Below are 19,749 nucleotides of genomic sequence, written 5' to 3' on the forward strand. Positions count from 1 at the left end.
CCTTCTTTCATTATATCAAAGAAACAGCCTCAGTACATTGCAAGATAGGACCCCTCTTCCAAAAGGATGGCTCCCTCACAGATAGTCCAACCAGGATCAGTGAGGTACTGAATGATCAGTTCAAAAGTGTCTTTACCACCCCATTGGGACACAGACGAGTGAACCAGTGGACTTCTTTGCCGCCTCACCTATAACCAGCGAGGTAGTTACGATGGATTACATCGATATTAGTGAAGAAGATATGCTACTAGCAATGGATGAGGTGGACGCAAACTCAACTGCTGGTCCTGATGGTTTCCCAGCAATCCTCCTCAAATCGTGTAAGTGTGCCCTGGCAAAACCCCTCCAGATTCTCTTCCAGAGCTTTCTTGCATATAGTAGGTGCCAAACAAACTGAAGGAGAGAATAATATGCCCAATCCATAAAGGGGAAAGCAGAGCAATTGCCAAAAACTATAGGCCTTTCTCTCTGACTTCACACATCAGCAAAGTCATGGAATGGATAGTCAGAGGGAAACTAATCGCAATCCTTGAAGAAAACAACTTTTGACCAGGTAGGAGCTGCCTGACCCAGCTCTTACAGCACTACGACTGGGTGTTGAGGCAGTTACTCAACAACACAAATGTGGATGTAATATACCTTGACTTTGCAAAAGCTTTTGATAAAGTGGATCATGGTATGATATGCCACAAACTGCATGATCTTTGCATAGCTGAAAAAACTTGGAGAGTGGTTACATGACTTTCTGGAAGACAGAAGTCAGGCAGTAGTGACCAGTGGAGCCACCTCAAAGAAAACAAAATAGTGAGCGGTGTTCCACTGTTTTTCATAGTGGCCCTCTCAGACATGCTCTCAGCTGCCTGGAAAGCCACCCTTGCTAGCTACACAGATGATATGAAAATCTCGCAGAACATACAGAACCCCAGCGATGTTGCACACCTGCAGCAGGAGTTGTCTTCAAGGAAGGGAGTTATTCACGATCTCACCACCGTCTCAAATACTTTAATGATATGAAAAGTGGGTGAAATCGGATGGTGGTTCACTGGAAGAGATTTGTTTCCCTTTTTGAAGACTGAAACGACAGACTGGGAAAGAAAATGTAGCTTGCATCAAGTGAGTTTCTCCACAGCTCAGCTAGATCTTATATATATATATATATATATTAATTTTGTCTATATGGTTTTAGCTTGCAGCCACTAACATTAATATCTCTCATGAGTATTAATGTCCTTTATATATATATATATATTTTTTTTTTAAATCGTATTCACTCAGTTTGCTGTTCTCAATGTGGTTTGGCCACTGAAACGAACACAGGCAATGACTGAAGTGAGATAGGAGTTTGTAACTAGCAGGCTTGGCTGAAGAGAATCATGTTTTGGCACTAAATTCAAAATCATGCTATCAAGTTAATTGACACTCATTCTTGCAATCTTGTATAGGTAAGGCGCAATCCTTATTTCACTTCGTTTTTTTCCAACCATGCCTGTGAAAATTGCTGAGAGAAAAGCTGAACATAAGAAGCATCAGATGTGATGTGCAAGAGAGACGACTGCACTGGTATGGTCATGTGTTGTGTATGGATGAGGAGAGCTGTGTGAAGAAGAGTCACACCCTAACAGTGGAGGGAACCTGTGGAAGAGGTAGACCCAGGAAGACCTGGAATGAGGTGGTGAAGCACAACCTTCGAATGTTGGGCCTCACAGAGGAATGACAAGTGACCGAGACCTTTGGAGGTTGAACAGAACTGGTGGAGTGTGAGGAAAACATAAGCTCTTATAAATGTGTCCATATTGCAGAAAGGACTCCCTCCAATCTTCTCAGGTGGTGAAATGATTAAAGACTGTTTATTTATGGAAGACGGGGCTCTTTGTCACACGGCTAAAAAGACCCAAAATTGGTTGGAAACATTAAAAAGCTTCCATGGCTAAGCCAGTCACCAGATATGAACCCTATTGAACACCTCTGGCACATAATGGACAGGATACTTCATAAAAAGAACAAGAAAGCATCTTCAAAGCCAAATCTCGTGAATGAAATTCCTCAAGAGAATATTCGTCTTCTGATTTATAGCATGTCTAATAGGGTCCTTGCATTGAAAAATGCAATGGGCATGTCGACTACATGTTAGATATTCATAGAATAATAGATAATTTCAATGTATAATTTCAGATTTAAATAAAAATTTTAACAATTATAAGGGTGTCTATTTACTTCTGTCAAGTCTCTGTGTGTGCGTGTGTGCGTATATATATATATATATTATATATGTTTGTGTATATGTTTATATACATATATATCTATATACACATACACTATACCATATGTGAGAATGAATAGGTGACCTCAAATCAGTAGGAACCTCACTGGTCGTCTTTTGACGAAGACAGTGTAGGAGAGAGAATAGTGATGTCGTAGGAGAGAAATGTGTTCGCATGGATGATGGTACGCTTGCACTAAATGAGGATGCAAAGAAAGAGGTCTGGAGATGCCACTACGATAGATTGCTTAATAAAGAGAATGAATGGGAGGAAGAGAGCCTGCCGTATGTCGACCCAATACAGGGACCAGCTATCCGAGTTGATAGTACCAGGGTAGATAAAGCAATTAAGAGTATGAAGACCGGGAAAGCCCCCGGCCCAACAGGAATCACTGCAGAGATGCTCAAAATATCTGGCAGTGTTGGCTATAGCCTAGTCACCCGTATTACGAACCAGGTGATACACGAAGGAGTCATACCCAATGACTGGTGTAGCAGCATCATAGTCAACTGCTACAAAGGTAAAGGTGACGCTTTAGATACAAATAATTACAGAGGCATCAAGCTGTTAGATCAGGTTATGAAAGTTACAGAGAGGGTCATAGCCCAACTAATTAGGGAGCGAATCAATTTAGATGAGATGCAGTTTGGGTTCGTGCCAGGTAAAAGCACTACTGATGCCTTATTTCTAGTAAGACAGCTGCAGGAGAAATACCTAACCAACGATAAACCTCTGTACCTGGCTTTCGTTGACGTGGAGATGCTGCCAGTAAGGTGAGGGTTAGAAATGAGTACAGCAATGAATTCCGGGTAGAGATAGGGGTCCACCAAGGTTCCGTCCTCAGCCCCCTCTTATTTACCATAGTCCTCCAGGCAATCACAGAGGAGTTCAAGACAGGTTGCCCCTGGGAGCTCCTCTATGCTGATGACCTTGCCCTAATTGCGGAGTCACTATCAGAACTAGAGGAGAAGTTTCAGGTGTGGAAGCAAGGTCTAGAATTGAAGGGCCTTAGAGTCAACCTAGCTAATAACTAAAATCCTAATAAGTAGGAAGGTAGATAAAACACAAACCCCTTCAGGTAGATGGCCCTGCTCAGTATGTAGAAAAGGAGTAGGTAGTAACTCTATAAGATGTACCCGGTGCAAGCTATGGACACATAAGAGGTGCAGCAACATCAAAGGCAAGTTAACTAGGAAGTTAGTTTTTGTTTGTGGCAGATGTTCAGGTGCAATAAAAACTGTAAACAAACAGGAAACAACTTCTATCTCATTCCAGGGTGAAAAACTAGAGGTAGTCGATAGCTTCCGCTATCTGGGCGACCAAGTTAGTAGTGGGGGTGGGTGCGCTGAAAGTGTAGCTGCTAGAATAAGAATAACCTGGGCAAAGTTTAGAGAGCTCTTACCCCTGCTGGCGACAAAGGGACTCTCACTCAGAGTAAAAGGCAGACTGTATGATGCATGTGTACGAACAGCCATGCTACATGGCAGTGAAACATGGGCTGTAACTGCTGAGGACATACGTAAGCTCGCAAGGAATGAAGCCAGTATGCTCCGTTGGATGTGTAATGTCAATGTGAATACCCGTCAGAGTGTAAGTATCTTGAGAGAAAAGCTGAACATTAGAAGCATCAGTTGTGGTGTGCAAGAGAGACGATTGCGCTGGAATGGACATGTGGTGAGAATGGATGAGGATAGCTGCCTGAAAAAGTGCCACACCCTAACAGTTGAGGGAACCCGTGGAAGAGGTAGGCCCAGGAAGACCTGGGCTGAGGTGGTGAGGCAAGACCTTCGTACATTGGGCCTCACCGAGGCGATGACTACCGACCGAGACCTTTGGAAATGTGCTGTGCGTGAGAAGACCCGGCAAGCCAAGTAAGATCGTTGCCAGTGCCCTTGGACTGGCTCTTGTGCGGGTGGCACATAAGATGCACCATTTTGAGCGTGGCCGTTGCCAGTACCGCCTGACTAGCTTCCGTAGGATTTTCGAGCGAGATCGTTGCCAGTACCCCTGGACTGGCTTGTGCGGGTGGCACATAAAAGACACCATTTCGAGCGTGGCCGTTGCCAGTATCGCCTGACTGGCCTTCGTGCAGGTGACACGTAAAAGCACCTACTACACTCTCTGAGTGGTTGGCGTTAGGAAGGGCATCCAGCTGTAGAAACTCTGCCAAATTTAGATTGGAGCCTGGTGTAGCCATCCAGTTGCACCAGTCCTCAATCAAATCGTCCAACCCATGCTAGCATGGAAAGCGGACATTAAACGATGATGATGATGATGATTAACCACTCCAAAATATTCCATTTCTCATTCCTCCTGTTCTCAATTGTTATTAGTCTTATCTTTCTTTCTAGATTTTTCCTCTCTTTTTGCCTTCTTTTTTCTCCTTATACACACATGCTTTTGTATCTTTTTCTTTATACATTTTTCCCTTTCTTTGTGTATATATTCTTTTGTGTGTATACTCGTAAGAAAACATTTTTTTTGCTATTTAAGCAACCAGTAAAACACCCCCACCCCACAAAAGAGCCATCTCTACTCATTTTTTCAAACATACATATATATTTATACACACACACATAAAATTGTCACAATCTGAAGTATTGGTCAATTTAGCCGCAGCTGGCCAGCCAAAAGATTGTACCAAACTCCAATATCTGGTTTTGCATAGTTTCTATGACTACAGATGTCCTTAATTCCAACCACTTTTCAGAGTGTACTGGACGCTTTCTATGTGGCACTGGCACCAGTGAGTTTGCCAAATCCCTTACAAGCCGAGAGCCCTCAACTGAAGAGGCTGTAGTATTGAGCGAAGTAGGTTTGTGCCAGGTGATGAGAGGTTAAAATATGATAGAGAAACAAGTGTCTTGCTGATGGGGGAGATACAATGGTCAGCCCAGTTGGAAGGGAAGGTGGAAAGTTAGAGGGTGGCAGGGAATATATTACGTGGAAGCACACAGGATATGAAGTGTGTGAGAGAGATGTAAAGTGCTAGGGATGAAATCAGAAGTACATAAGGGTGGAAATAGTGGGAGGGAGATAAGGGTAATAGGGGAGGGCTGTGTTGTTGGCAAGATGAGCATTCAATGGAAAATAAAGTGGTAAGGATGATACAGAGACTAAGGAAGTGGTTCTAAGGCAGATGAGAGGTTAAAGGATGAAGTTGTGTGTTTGTGTGTGAGTGAACAGTGCCATAGTGAAAGAGTGATGAAAGGGTTAATGCTAGAATAAGGTGTAGGGGAGAGATTCATCAGGAGCAGACTGGGGACAGGAGAATAAACAGAAATGATTTACTTTTAAGGCCGTATATTTGCTTAGATGGACAGGGTCTTCTCAATCATAGTCCTTTGTCATCTCCTCTCCATGAAGCTCGCTACTTTGTCCCACATTTTCCTGGGTCTCCCTCTTCTTCATGCACCTGTCCTTACAAATACGCACAGCCTTCTTTCCTGCATACCATATTCAATGCCTCTTATGTCCATTTTCAATATACTCACACTTTGTTGCACAAGCAGAATATGCTAGTCATCACATGACCTCTGCATTCACAGCTCATATCTCACCACCATGTAGCATAGCTGCTTGTATCACACAATCTGGCTTTCACTCTGAACGTAAGGCCTTTTGCTACCAACTGAGGTAATGGCTCTCCGAATTTTCTCCAGCCAGTTCTTATTCTTTGCAACTATGCTTTCAGAGCATCCTCCACCATTGCTAATTTGGTCACCTAGGTAACAGAAACTGTCTACAACCATAAGAGAGCCCCCTGGCAATTCAAGGAAATCTATTTCCTGTGCTCTTAGTCAATAAATTGTCCCTGCACATCTGTCACACACAAACTCTACTTTCTCTGTTTACCTTCTAGTGATTTCACTGCACCTTTTCTGGCCACAGTCTGCTTGCTTCACCATCTGGAATTTCTATTGATACCCTTTCTACAGTGTCATTTACTTGAAGCAATTGACATACTGTCTGTGTTCCTACTTACTAGAATTTTAGTCTCTGCTTACTTAATTTTAAGGCCCTTTGATTCTAGGTTTTGCTTCCACACTTGGAGTTCCTTTATGCTGATAACCTCGTTCCGATGTAAAATTGTCTTTGCTGTCGCTATCACCGCTTTCAGTTTCTTCAGAATCGCTGCTTTCAGATTCGGATACAGAAATATCCTATTCATTCTCGTACACCACGTGCTTTTGTACCTCATTCATTCTTTTTCTCAATATCTCCATATTTTCCATTGAAAAACCTCTAAATTTAGAATCACTGCTTGATAGCATGAAACTCCTATCCATTTTCAAAGTTGAAAATAAAAAAAATCGCCGCCGAAAAAATGTGGAAAAAAATTTCCCCAAAATTCACTGAGCTTAGCTATTACATCAAGCAATGTTGGATACTATAACTCAACTATTTACAAAGTGAATTTTTCAGCCGGCTACAACTGGGTTAGTATCGAAAGGGTTAAATGGGAACATATTTCCTATGTGTGAATTTTCATTCTGTATAAAACTATTTTTTAATACTAAAAAAATGTGGAGATTATATTTCTAAAACCATAGGTGACTTTTGGCCCACCCATTCTGCTAGCAAAATTGCCTTACCTAATATTCTGTTATTAAAAGAATGTCTATGCATAGTATAGCTGCACTTGAATATATTAGATATAGAACCAATGTAATACCTATTGTTATCTACCAACATAATATTACTTTTATAATATAACATTGTGCTTAATAGACACTTAGCTTGCAGGGGATAATTGTTGGTTATTCCACAGTTACAGGTTTGTGAAGTTTTGGTTGAGAATTCTAGAAGTTTAGAGTTGTTGAATTTTTCTTATCATTACTTATATTCTTTTATTCCTATGTTAATGTTCATATTGTGAGCATTAGCATGCATATTCTTATTATGAGAGCATATACAAGTCTTTATAAGCTGTTTATCTGTCTACTAGAAAGTCAAAATTTATTTATATGGGAAAGTATGCTGTTGCTTCTGCTATTCGTGCAGTTTTCGTTATTGATACTCAAATTAGTCGTTTCACTGTTTACAGAATAGTTAGACTTATGATGTCTACTGTTAGGATTATTTGGTTCATTCTTAGCATTATTATTGTCATTATCCTTATTAAAAGTTTAAGTGAAGTTAACAATCTTTGTGTCTTTCTGAATGGCTAATTTGCATCATCTTCCACATTGTAGTCACTTTAGCTTCAGCACACAATCTCAGATCAAAACACTTGCTATGCAAGTATGTCTCTGTCAAAAGCTATAATTATTATTAACTTGAATGTTTAATGGCTTATCTTCTCTGTTCCAAGTATTAACTAGAAATATTCTGCCACTGGGTGTAAGTTAAGATTTCCATCGAGATTAAAGGGTTGTGACACTATCTGTATGAGAGAGAGAGAGAGAGAGAGGAAAAGAGAGTTAGTGTCATTTTCAGTACAGGGTTTTTGATGTATTTGTTAATTTTTCAGAAATTACCATTATATGCTGGGTAGTGTAGGAGAATTTTGCCATTTATCTTTTTATTTGTTTGTCATTTTGACTGCGGCCATGCTGGAGCATTGCCTTAAAATAAGTTTGGTTTAATCTAACGCTTTTCTCTTGGGTTAAATCGGTTAAATCTAATGTTCTTCTGAAGATATTGTAGTACTTATGATTAGAAGGAAATATTTTGCTGAAAATAAGGTGCACAAATAGCTGTGTGGTTTTCCGGGTCCAGTCCCACTGCATGGCACACTAGGCAACTGTCTTCTGCAATAACATACACTGAGTGCTCTTTTGTGGCACTGGCACTAGTGAGGTTGGTATGCAGGCCAGAAAGGCTAAAATTCCGTTCAAGTGTGTAGGGCTACAGAAGATTGCGAGGAGGTGGCTTCATGTTGGAAATGAGGAGTTACAGTGTGAGAAGAGTGGCCAGAACAAAGCAGGTTTTGTTGCTGTAGAATAACAACATGTCTACTCACATAGGAGAGTTAAAAGTGGCTTGGGGGTGAAGCTGGAAAGAGAAATACAACTGGTAGTGGTGAGGTGTCAGGGGGGACCCTCAAGATAAAAGGTGAGCAAGAGTGGGGAGAGGTACAAGAACAGGTAGTATGGGTGGGTAGGTGGTAGAGAGTGAGAGATGGTTAGGAATAAGAAATGCGTGAGAGGGAGAATATAATGAAGAACAAGTGCTGAGGGATAAGTAGGGAAGAGTAGGTGACAACTGTAGAAATTGGGCAGGATTGATGGGTTTGTCTAGAGGAAAGTAGAAGACTAACAGTGAAGTACAGAAGGGTACAATTTATTATTTTGTGCCCTAAGATGTCTGTGTTATAACTCTTCAGCATTCAGTTTATTTCTCTGTCAAATGTAATGCTTATTTATTCACATATTATTCAAATCATCATCATCATCATCATCGTTTAACGTCTGCTTTCCATGCTAGCATGGATTGAACGATTTGACTGAGGACTGGCGAAGCGGATGGCTGCACCAGGCCCAATCTGATCTGGCAGAGTTTCTACAGCTGGATGCCCTTCCTAACACCAACCACTCCGAGAGTGTAGTGGGTGCTTTTTACATGCCACCAGCACGAGGACCTGTCAGGTGATACTGGTAACGACCACGCTCAAATGGTGCTTTTTACTGGCAACGATCACGCTCGGGTGGAGCTCTTAGTGCTCCACTGGCTCGGATGCCAGTGATGCAGTTCTGTCATCAAATTTGATTTCGATTTCAATTATGGGATTGTTTACTTTTAGTATGACATTGTAGGATAGTGTGAAAGGCTGGATTTGGTCAGTTTGAGCATTAGACAAGTAGAATATTTTGGTAGATAGGGGACTGGCTTAAATGCTGAAGGGATAAAAATGTTTTGATTGGATACCTACTTACTTGTTGATCCTTATCTGAGTGTTGAGATTTACAAATGTTTTTGTTTATTATGTATTTGTTTTTCAGGATCAGCTGTGGATCCAAGTTTAGTATTATGTACGTATGGTTTTTACATTACATTTTTTGTCACTCTGGGGATGTGCGTGGAATAGAGGGGTTTTCAATGTCATTCTTATCTTTTCTAGTGTCTCAATTTAATATTCAGCACTGCTGTTAAGAATTTGTTCATTTGCCAAGAAATTCTATGAGAAATATTTCAAACTACATTATCTATTACTGATTTAGGAGGATTGGATAATTGATGGTGTGTAAACTGTCATTTCATTTGTGGTAAAGAAAATACAAGTTTTGTTAGCTTAGGTCGAGAGTAACATGGAGAAAATTTACCTTTTTGATGTGAAAGTTAGGCACTGGTGTCATTAGTGCTGAAAGAAAGAGAGAGAGATTAAAACTATGAAGAATCTAATTAGTCTTTTACAAAGTACTTTTGAGACGGAATGGTTATAGTCTTTTATGCAATTAGTAAAGCATTGTCCTTGTATAATATATCTATATATATATGTGTGATGTCTGGATGGCCATGGCAGGTCTGTCTGATCATAGGTCTGTCTGTTCATGGATGACCAGGGATTAAACAACATTTATTCCTTAAACACAAAAAGCATTAAATCTGACATTACAAGGTGTTGAAGCTAAATTCGACAATTTTATTTGTCTCTCTTTTTTTTTCAGAAATAGCTTGGTGTATTGGTGAACAGTTAACAGCATCGGAGATCATGAAGATTGAAGTTGAGGAAAAGTTAGTTGACATGGAGGACTGGAAGCCATTTGAATATTGGAAAACAGTAGCCTGTATCATGATTCATGCTGGGTGTCAAAATGCCGACATCATGACTACTACTCAAGGCTCTGTGTACGCTGGAAAGGTTGTCAGACATAACATGAAAATCAAGTTCCCCCAAAACTGTGATGGTTTTGGGGTGTGTCTCCAATGACACACAACATCTTTGAACATGGCTTTGGCTCAATTCAGATGGTTATGTGAAGCAGCTAGAGACTGTGGTCAAACCCTAGCTGGAGGGTCATATGTCTGTGGTGGCATGGTCCAGTGCCTTGCCACATCACTAGAAAGAGTCACAAGTTGTTGTCAGAGAATATCTATGACTTCACCAGCCTCAATTTCTGGCTTCTTAATTCCTCCACTTGCAATTCCATAAGTTACTATGTATGGGACCACGGTTGAGAAAGACACCAATTGCTGTGCCTGCAACACCAAGGCCAAGCTGGGGCCGAAGATCAAGGAGGGGTTCAAAGATCTTCCAAAGGAAGAACGCATGCACCAGGTTCTGGAGTGGTCTTGAGACCATGGTGGAAGCTGAGGGGCAGCTTCTTTGAATAAACTGTTATCTTCCAACCATAATCTAGTTGGTATTTTTTGAGGTTTTAAAATACTTTTATTTTTGGATGGAATGTTGTATTTCCTTTTCCTTTTATGCAAGCTATTGGGTTGGCAACTAAGTTCCTGCCGTTTTTTTCAAATTTTGGAATTTATTGCGTTTTTAAATTTTGGAATCTATTTTCTTTGAGAATTCTATTTTTGAATCATTTTGGAATCTATTTTGTTCTTTTTCTAGTTAATTTTAATTTTTGTTTATTTTCAGATCATTAAAATGGAATGTCAAGTTAAGAAAAATGAGCATTTTCGACACCTCCTCCTTTTTGCTTTTAATCAAGGTTCTAAGGTCGCAAAAGATACTCGCGACATTTGTGCTGTGTATGGAGAGGGTGCCACAGCTGAAAGAACCGCTCGTGATTGGTATGCCAAGTTCAAAAACGGAAATTTTGACCTCAAAGATGCACCTCGTTCTGGTCGTCCAGTTGAGTTCGATGAAGAGCGATTAAACCAACTTTAGCATGAAAATTCTCGTCAAACAACAAGGGAACTGGCAGAGAAAATGGTATGTTCCCACACTGCTATAGAGAAGCCTCTTCACTCGATGGGAAAGGTTCAGAAGTATGGAGCATGGGTTCTGCATGCTTTAAATGACAACAAAAAACAACGAGCCATAATCTCCGCTGGTTTGCTTGCTCATCACTGCTCAACTCATGGACACAAGCAACGATTTCTTTACCGAATCGTTACCGATGACGAAAAATGGTGCTTGTACATCAATATGAAGCAGCGTAAGGAATGGCTTAGCCCAGGTAAACAAGTGACACTGCGTGTGAAACAAGATCTTCATCCACGTAAAACGATGTTGTGCATATGGTGGGACTGGGAAGGGATTTATCATCATCATCATTTAATGTCTGCTTTCCATGCTAGCATGGGTTAGACGATCTGACTGGGGACTGGCAAACCAGATGGCTACACCAGAGTCCAATCTGATCTGGCAGAGTTTCTACAGCTGGATGCCCTTCCTAACGCCAACCACTCTGAGAGTGTAGTGGGTGCTTTTTATGTGCCACCAGCATGAGGGCCATTCTGGTGGTACTGGCAATGGCCACACTCAAATGGTGTTTTTTACGTGCCACCTGCACAGGAGTCAGTCCAATGTCTTGTTCACATGCCACCGGCACAAGTGCCAGTAAGGCGAAGCTGGAAACGATCGCACTCAAATGGTGCTTTTTACATGCCACCGGCACAAAGACTGCTGCTCTTGTAGTGATCCCACTCGGATGGTGCTGTTAGGGCTTCACTGGCACGGATGCCAGTCATCGAATTTGGCTCAGTTTCGATCTCACTTGCCCCAACAGCTCTTTGCAAGCTGAGTTTAGTGTCCAATGAAGGAAAGTTGGCATGGGTGCCAGTCAACGAATTTGGTTCAATTTTCAATTTCGATTTCACTTGCCTCAACAGGTCTTTGCAAGTAGGGCTCTGTGTCCAAAGAAGGAAAGGTACGCATAAGTGGGCTGGCTACACCCCTGGTAAAGGCCACAGGTTATGGTCTCACTTGTCTTGCCGGGTCTTCTCACGCACAGCATATTTCCAAAAGTCTTGGTCACTAGTCATTGCCTCGGTGAGGCCTAATGTTCAAAGGTCATGCTTCACCACCTCATCCCAAGTCTTCCTGGGTCTACCTCTTCCACAGGTACCCGGATTATAAAAGGATTATCCATTACAAATTGCTTGACCAGATCAAACGGTCAATGTGGAACTCTATGTTCAACACATGGAATGACTCAACACGGTTATTCAAGAGAAAAGACCTAATCGGCAGCATAGCGTTCTTCTGCTGCAAGACAACGCCCACCTTCATATCGCCAATATGACCAAGGAAGCCATTCAAACGCATGGCTGGGAAGTGCTACCACACCCACTGTACTCTCCTGATTTGGCACCAACAGATTTCCACCTCTTTGATTAATTAGGTGTTATTTTTTACTAAACCTTTTAAAAAATTTAAATTTTAAAAAAAGGCGGGAACTTAGTTGCCAACCCAATATCAAATATAGCCTAGAGGCCCTGTACATGGCAATGAGATTGTGTGGCATTTATTCTTTTCTGAATAATTGTAGCAGAATAAATAAAGTGAATTAGTTTCAACTGGGGATCAGAAGGTGATGAACATTTAACAGAACAGTTTTGGAAGTAATCAAAGAATTAGGAAGTGGAAGAAAGTTCCAGGTAGATGCAAGTGTGGCTGCGTGGTAAAAAATTTGCTTCCCAACTGCATGGTTCTGGGTTCAAACCCACTGTGTGGTACCTTAGACAAGTGCCTTCTATCATAGCCTCAGGGCAAGTATCATCTACTATAGCATCAAGTCAACCACTGTCTTGTGAGTGGATTTGGTAGATGGAGAAGAAGTGTGTGTGTGTGTGTGTCCTACCATAATTTGGCAACTGGTGTTGATATGTTTAGTTTTGCAAAAGAGATCGATAAAAAAAATACCCGGTTTCATGACTGTAGTCTAACTGAAACAAGATAAAAAAATAAAAAGAAAAGCATTAAATATTTTTCTGGCTCGTTTATAAATAGATTAAAAAAAAAGGTTTATTGCGCACGTTTTCTTAGATTTACATTTGTAAACACTGCTTAATTATTCAGAAATTCACAGAAACCTTTTCCATAATCACTAAAAAAAAGATAATAATAATAATAATAACAACAGGTATAATTGATGCTTTTAACCTTGATTTTCTGTCAGTGTCCAAAATTGTTCCCTTCATATACCAATTCATATATTACGAAACAAAACACACAAACAGAACCCTTGTCTCAAAAACCTGATATAATTCAATTTCCCCAGTCTCGATTCCATTGTCAATATTTCCAGGCATAAACAGTTATGAAAGCAGTAGAAAACCTTAACATCATTAAGTCCATTTTCGGTTTCTATCAACATTTCAACATTCACTCGGGGGGGTGATGGATTTTCTTTTTTCTTTTTTTTTTCTTTTTTTCTGAGACTCATTTCATATTAGTTTCGAAAGTGTCAGTAAAAATGTAGAAGATAAAAATAATCAATGAAATGGTATTATTTTCATTGTATGTTGACTTTTAGATAAGTCATCCCATAGTATCATCATTAGACCAGAAAGCTGATATAACAACAATGGATAAGCTTTTCAAATTCCCAGTCAAACTATTAATCCAAATGCACAGTGTGGGTTGATATTATTGTCACAACCAGATTGTTTGTGAAAAACAAACAAAGTAGAGAAGGTTCATTTGACTGAGTTGGGAAGACGAGAAGCTCAGAAAATGCTGAAGACGATCATGACTAAAGACATTTAAACGCTATTAAGTCAAATGGAAATTATACACACACACACACACACACACACACATATATATATATATATAAAGCAAAAAATAATTTGTAATACATATATATAATGCAAAAAATATATATATATATAATATATATTTATGTAATTATATATATATATATATAAGCAAAAAAAAAAGGTTAAAAAGTAAGGGGAGACACCCTCCCTACACTCGCAGCACTTAATGCATCACCTTTCAGCAGTAGGTAAAGGTTTCCTATGTAGTAACAGAAAAATGAAAAAGAAGAAGAAAAAGACCCTTGCACCAATAAAAATAATAAAATTAATACCTTAATTATGGAACAGAGTTAGAATCCCACATTTTTTCCGCTATACAGACTGAAAGGTACAAGATGCAGTGTGTGTGTGTGTGTGTGTGTGTGTGTGTGTGCGAGAGAGAGAGAGAGAGAGAGAGAGAGAGAGAGAGAGAGAGAGAGAGAGAGAAAGAGATGTCTCTAATATGGTAGTTTTACTGGCTTTTTATCTTTCATCTTCAGTACAATCTGTATTGAGACTTACCAAATTTAAAATCTAAATTCTTTAAACTTATAAAATAAATATAAGAATTCTTTACAAGATTGCAATTACAAAAAACCCAAAACAGAAAATAAATGAAACTATTAAAAAAAAAAAAATAGGAAAAAAGAAATGACTAAAGACTAATCGATTTTGTTTTTTACGACATTTGTCAAGGGAGAAACACTAAATGGAGAAGAAACTAACAGCAAAAGATGACAATTTTCAGAAAATATCAGAAAAGAAACAAATAGAATGAAATGTTTTTGAATGGAGGATGTTTTAGTGAATTGAAAACATGGAATTGGTGAACCAAACAAATTCAGAAGAGTAAATGAATTAAATATCTAATGGAAATATAAACAATAAAAGAAATTTCAAATCCGATTGAATACTAATCTTGTTAGTTAATTGTTTTCATTTAAAAATATAACTTTTGTTAAGGAAGACAAATTAGCTAAACTGACATGCAGAGAGAGAGAGAGAGAGAGGAAGGGAGAGAGAGAGAGAGAGAGAGAAAGGGAGAGATTGAGGCAAGGGTACATATGTGTGTGAGTCTCTCTCTCTCTCTCTCTCTCCCTCTCTCTCCCAAGAGCTAAAATAAAACTTGGGTTTTAAATGTTTCTCAGAGAAAATGTTGTTAGTTCAAAACATTGTATATGATTATTAGAGAAGTTTTAACAAAGTAAAATACTGATCAGCAGTTTAGAAAAGAAACTGGTTTTAAAGAGGAGAAACTGAATTTTAACTCAACTTAGAACTTTGTAAGTGGAAAGAAAAATAAGTACTAAAAAGAGAAAAAAAAGAAAGTTATTAAAAGGAATGGAATAACATATCTTACTGTTGACCATTTTCTCACAGATTTTGACTTGCAAACAAAAGTGAATGCCAGCATTAGACAAGGGAATTTAACACATCTCAAACATCCAATCTTATTTCTGTAGTCATGTTGATTCTTTAAAAGTGGATAAATGGCTAATGTGGACAGGAGGACCGGGGATGGTGGGGGCTGGGGTGGGGGTGGGTATCAAGTGGTTCTTAAAATGTGGCAACAGTTCATGAATAGAAAAGTTCATACAGAGCATCATTGTTTTCATTAAGATAATAATAATTATTATTAATTATCATTAATATTGTTGTTCATATTATTAACAGTTGTAACCTGCTAGTTTAATGTCCCTCTCAGATATATGAGTTACTCCCAGTTTTTGGTTATGTACAGAGAAAAAGGTAAACTAAGGGCAAACAAAACAAAAGAAATGGTGAATAAACAAACACCACCTTGCTCCCTTTTTAAATGGACTGGAGTTCGTTGAGTGTTTGCTTGTATTCCTCATAATTATTTTTTTCTTTTTTAATGGTTACAGATAGTTAGGACAGTATCATCTGGAGTGTACTCAAGAGTACAGAAGTCACTGTGATGTAATGTTGTTGTTGTTGTTGTCAGCTGGTTGTTGTTGTTGTTGCTTCCCTGTTTAACACTTCATTTACTGAAAGCAGCTATAACTGCCCACATCATTTCATTTGATCCTTCTTTCATGCTTTCCACATCAAATTCTAGGTCCAACAATTCCCGTACACGTTTCATGGCCACTTCATAGTCATCATCGGACAGTGGTGCAAAGGCATTTTCCAACACATCAGACGCATGAGCAAGGTATATCAGAGCCAGAAGACGTTTGTCCATCCTCTGAGGATTGTTTGTCCATCGGCTTAATACAGCATCCTGAACTCGCTTGATTACCTTCTGTTTAACACCAGTGTCTGTCAGTGGGTGAGTAGTCATATCAAAAAGCAAGAAGTTCTGTTTTTCTGTAGTGCACACACCCTTTTCAACCAAATTTTTTGCCAGCCGTTCTCGTACATTACGCAATTGGTACCTTAATTTCAATGGATTCCAAGTTTCACCTGGTGAGAGGAGAAAACAGTAAGAATTTAATTCAAGTCAAAATAAAACTAATAACAATAATAATAAAGTTACAAAACAAATGACAGAACAATGGAGTAACTAAAAGAAATTAATAAACCCTTTTTCCATGCTGACACAATTTGGGTGGCTTTTCCAAGTTACTACTTTCCTAAATAGATAAAATGATCACATTTTGCTTGGACATTCCCGTTTTGGCATTGTTTCTACACTTCAATGTTCTTCCTAACACCAAACACTTTACAGAGTCTACTGGGTGGTATAATGGCACCAGCACTAGAGAGGTCTACCTGAGGAAAGGTTACTTAAGGTTCAACTATGATGAAACTTCCTAAAACCAGAAGATGAAAACTAAGTAAAATTATTACAATTTTAAGACCCAACACAAACAGCCAAACAGCCAAAATCAGATGCAGGTGTGTTTAAAGTAGATAATTATGATGATCATGATGATAAAGCTGTAAAATTTTAATTAAGATGTCAACATATAAAAGGACTCTTCGTGTAGTTGAAACTGTCGGAAAACTGCATCTGGATTTACTGATGTTCACAACACTGAAATATCAAAACAATGTTGGTACACTTGTGTAGAAAGCTGCCTTTCATTGCAACAATGATATTGTTATGTGTATTTAACACAACTCTTCAGGTGAAGTAAACTTTGAAGAGACAGCTTCCAGCTACATTTTCTTTTGGAAAGGGAAAATGAGAGTAGAGAATCCAAGGAATTGGGTTTACTGTTAAAGAGCAAGATTGCTCAAGACCTTCAACTAATTCTAATTGTCATCAAAGAACAAATTATGACTTTGTTTGCACCATTATTTCAACATCATTGTATTGTACTCTCAGCTTATGTTCCAACAATACAGGTTGATAAAAATGGGTAAAAATCAAATTTTTCTCAACAACTGAGCAACACCATTTTGAAAGTTCCAACAAGAGACAAACTTTCACTCTCAGATTTCAACATTAAAACAAGAGACAATCAGCTAAGGGAAGACATCGTTAACTAAGGTATTGGGTTTCTGTTCCTTGACTCCCAATCAGAAGGCTCCCTTTTCATCACTAGCATCTATTTGCAACTCAGCTGATTTAAGAGGCATGGATGACTCTGTACCCCTGCTCTACACACTGGCACTTTCTCTAGTATGCTAACAACAAAACCAAGAAGATATTCTCACGACCAGAACACCACCAAGAGTTGATGACTGCCAGACCATCTTGTCATCAGATACACAGAGTACCATTCAAAGTAAAGCAAGAAACCAACAATCGGAAGAAACAATCTCAGAAAATCTGACATTCCAAATTTCAATTTCACCCTCCCCCGCTAACAATCACTTTCTCGACGAAGAATAGTCACCAGTCTAAAACATCACCTCTGAGAGTGTAAAAAGTGTGACAGGTTTCATCAAGAAAGAAGCCAAAGTCAGTTTGACAGCAATAACTAGCTCATCAATGGAAAGTGATAAGATTGTATGTCACACAAACAAAACCCTACCATCAAGACTTAAAAAGACTCACTATCAAAAACTGAAACCTTGGAGATGCTTGTGATCAGAGAAACTTTGCTAGAATGATGCAAATGTCAGGCCCAGCATGTATACATTAATATGCTCATACTCACATGTGTATGTGTGTGTGTGTGTGTGTGTGTGCGTGTGTGCCTGAGTGTATACACATAGATATATACACATGCATTCTTCTAGTGACTGAGGTGAAAGTATGACTATGAAGATTATGACTATGAAGATTATGACTATGAAGATTATGAACAAAAAATAAACTCCCTCAAATGTCAAGGAGGGGGGGATCCTTAGAAGTAGTAGTCAGTTTCTGTTAGTAGTGGGGGAGGTTGTTCTGAAAGCATAGCTTCTAGAATAAGAATAGGTTGGGTGAGATTCAGAGAGCTACTACACTTTTTTTGTAACAAAGGGCCTCTCCGCCAGAGTGAAAGGCAGATTGTATGATGCCTGTGTGTGAACAGCCATGTTGCATAGTGGTGAGACATGGCTGTGACTACTGAGGATATGTGAAGGCTTGAAAGAAATGAAGCTAGTGTGCTCCACTGGATGGGTAATGTCAGTGTGCATACAGGACAGGGTGTAAGCGATTTGAGAGAAAAACTGGGTACAAGAGGCATCAGAAGTAGTGTGCAAGAGAGAAGACTGCATTGGTATGGTCATGTAATGCATATGAATGAGGAGAGTTGCATCAGGGGCTGCCATTCTCTAATTGTGGAGGGAAAAAGGGGAAAGGGGTAGACCCAAGAAGGTGTGGATGAAGTGGTGAGAAAGGATCTTCAGACATTGAGACTCACAGAGGGGCTGACGGTACATAAAAAGCATCCAGTATACTCTGTAAAGTGGCTGGTGTTAGGAAGGGTGTCCAGCTGTAGAAACCATGCCAAAACAGATGAGTGGAGCCTGAGGAGCTCTTCGGCTGGCCCAACTCATGCCAGCATGGAAAATGGCCATATGATGACAATGATGATACGTATGCACATTAATGCATTGTAGGTGTGAGTGTATATACATATGTATGTGGATGAAAAGTCAAAAGTTCAAAATCACCAAACAACTAGTTAACCACCAAAGACTGACACACCTGAATTAATGATGACCACAGTTAGTAGCAAAAAGCCCCGCTCTCTCTCTCAGAGTGAAAGGTAGATGGTATGATGCCTGTATATAAAAAGCAATGCTACATGGTAGTGAAACATGGACCATAAGTACAAAGGATGTGAGAAAACTAGAATGAAGCTAGAATGGTCTACTTGATGTGTCCTGTCAGTGTGCATACATATATATTGAGAAGAAATCAGGGCTTAGGGGGCATCAGATGTGGTTCGCAAGAGAAAAGACTGCACTGGAATGATCATGTGATGCATATGGAGGAAGACAAATGCATAAAGAAGTGCCAATCACTAAATATGGATTGGACTTATGAAAGAGACAGATGTGGGATGAGTAATGGAGAATGATGCTCATGGAAGAGATGATGAAAGACCAAGTTGACAGGTGATTGACTGTGCTCGAAAATCTGTCCACCTGGCAAAAAGGTGATCCTAAAACCATTATTGCCTTGTTAATGCCCCCCACCCCACCCTACCCTACATTCAAACCATCCACACATTTCATCTTCCCTAACTACATTACTTTCTCAGCTATTTTAATTACAATCATCAAAGGAGAGCAGAGATGCACACACATTCCATTGCGCACACTTTTGTGCCACCAGTTTTCCCTTCCCTGCACATACTTTCCCGTATCACTCACCTCACATTCCCAATATCATTATTATTGAACTCCATCTTCTATCAGATATTGATCTCCAACTGTCACTCTATATTGATCCCCACATCATCTACCTGTTTCTCATCTCTACACTTTT

At 39.4% G+C, this 19,749-nt stretch overlaps 1 protein-coding gene across 4 annotated transcripts in view; it reads right to left on the minus strand.

The window, feature by feature from the left end:
- The window catches only part of LOC106881941 (Golgi phosphoprotein 3 homolog sauron), a 110,696-nt gene that overhangs the window by 23,903 nt on the left and 67,044 nt on the right, over positions 1-19,749 (minus strand). For 2 of the 4 annotated variants that reach the window (XM_052965835.2, XM_014932469.3), the window contains exon 3: positions 14,272-16,337. In XM_052965835.2, coding sequence (XP_052821795.1) covers positions 15,913-16,337 — 425 coding nt within the window. In that variant the 3' untranslated portion in view covers positions 14,272-15,912. Of the gene's footprint in view, positions 1-4,690; positions 7,648-9,526; positions 9,565-14,271; positions 16,338-19,749 lie in introns of those variants that run through there. The other 2 variants (XR_016240871.1, XR_016240872.1) reach the window with 2 other exon arrangements.

Source organism: Octopus bimaculoides, chromosome 2, assembly GCF_046866305.1.
Source record: "Octopus bimaculoides isolate indiv1 chromosome 2, ASM4686630v1, whole genome shotgun sequence".
In the NCBI taxonomy this organism is placed as follows: domain Eukaryota; kingdom Metazoa; phylum Mollusca; class Cephalopoda; order Octopoda; family Octopodidae; genus Octopus; species Octopus bimaculoides.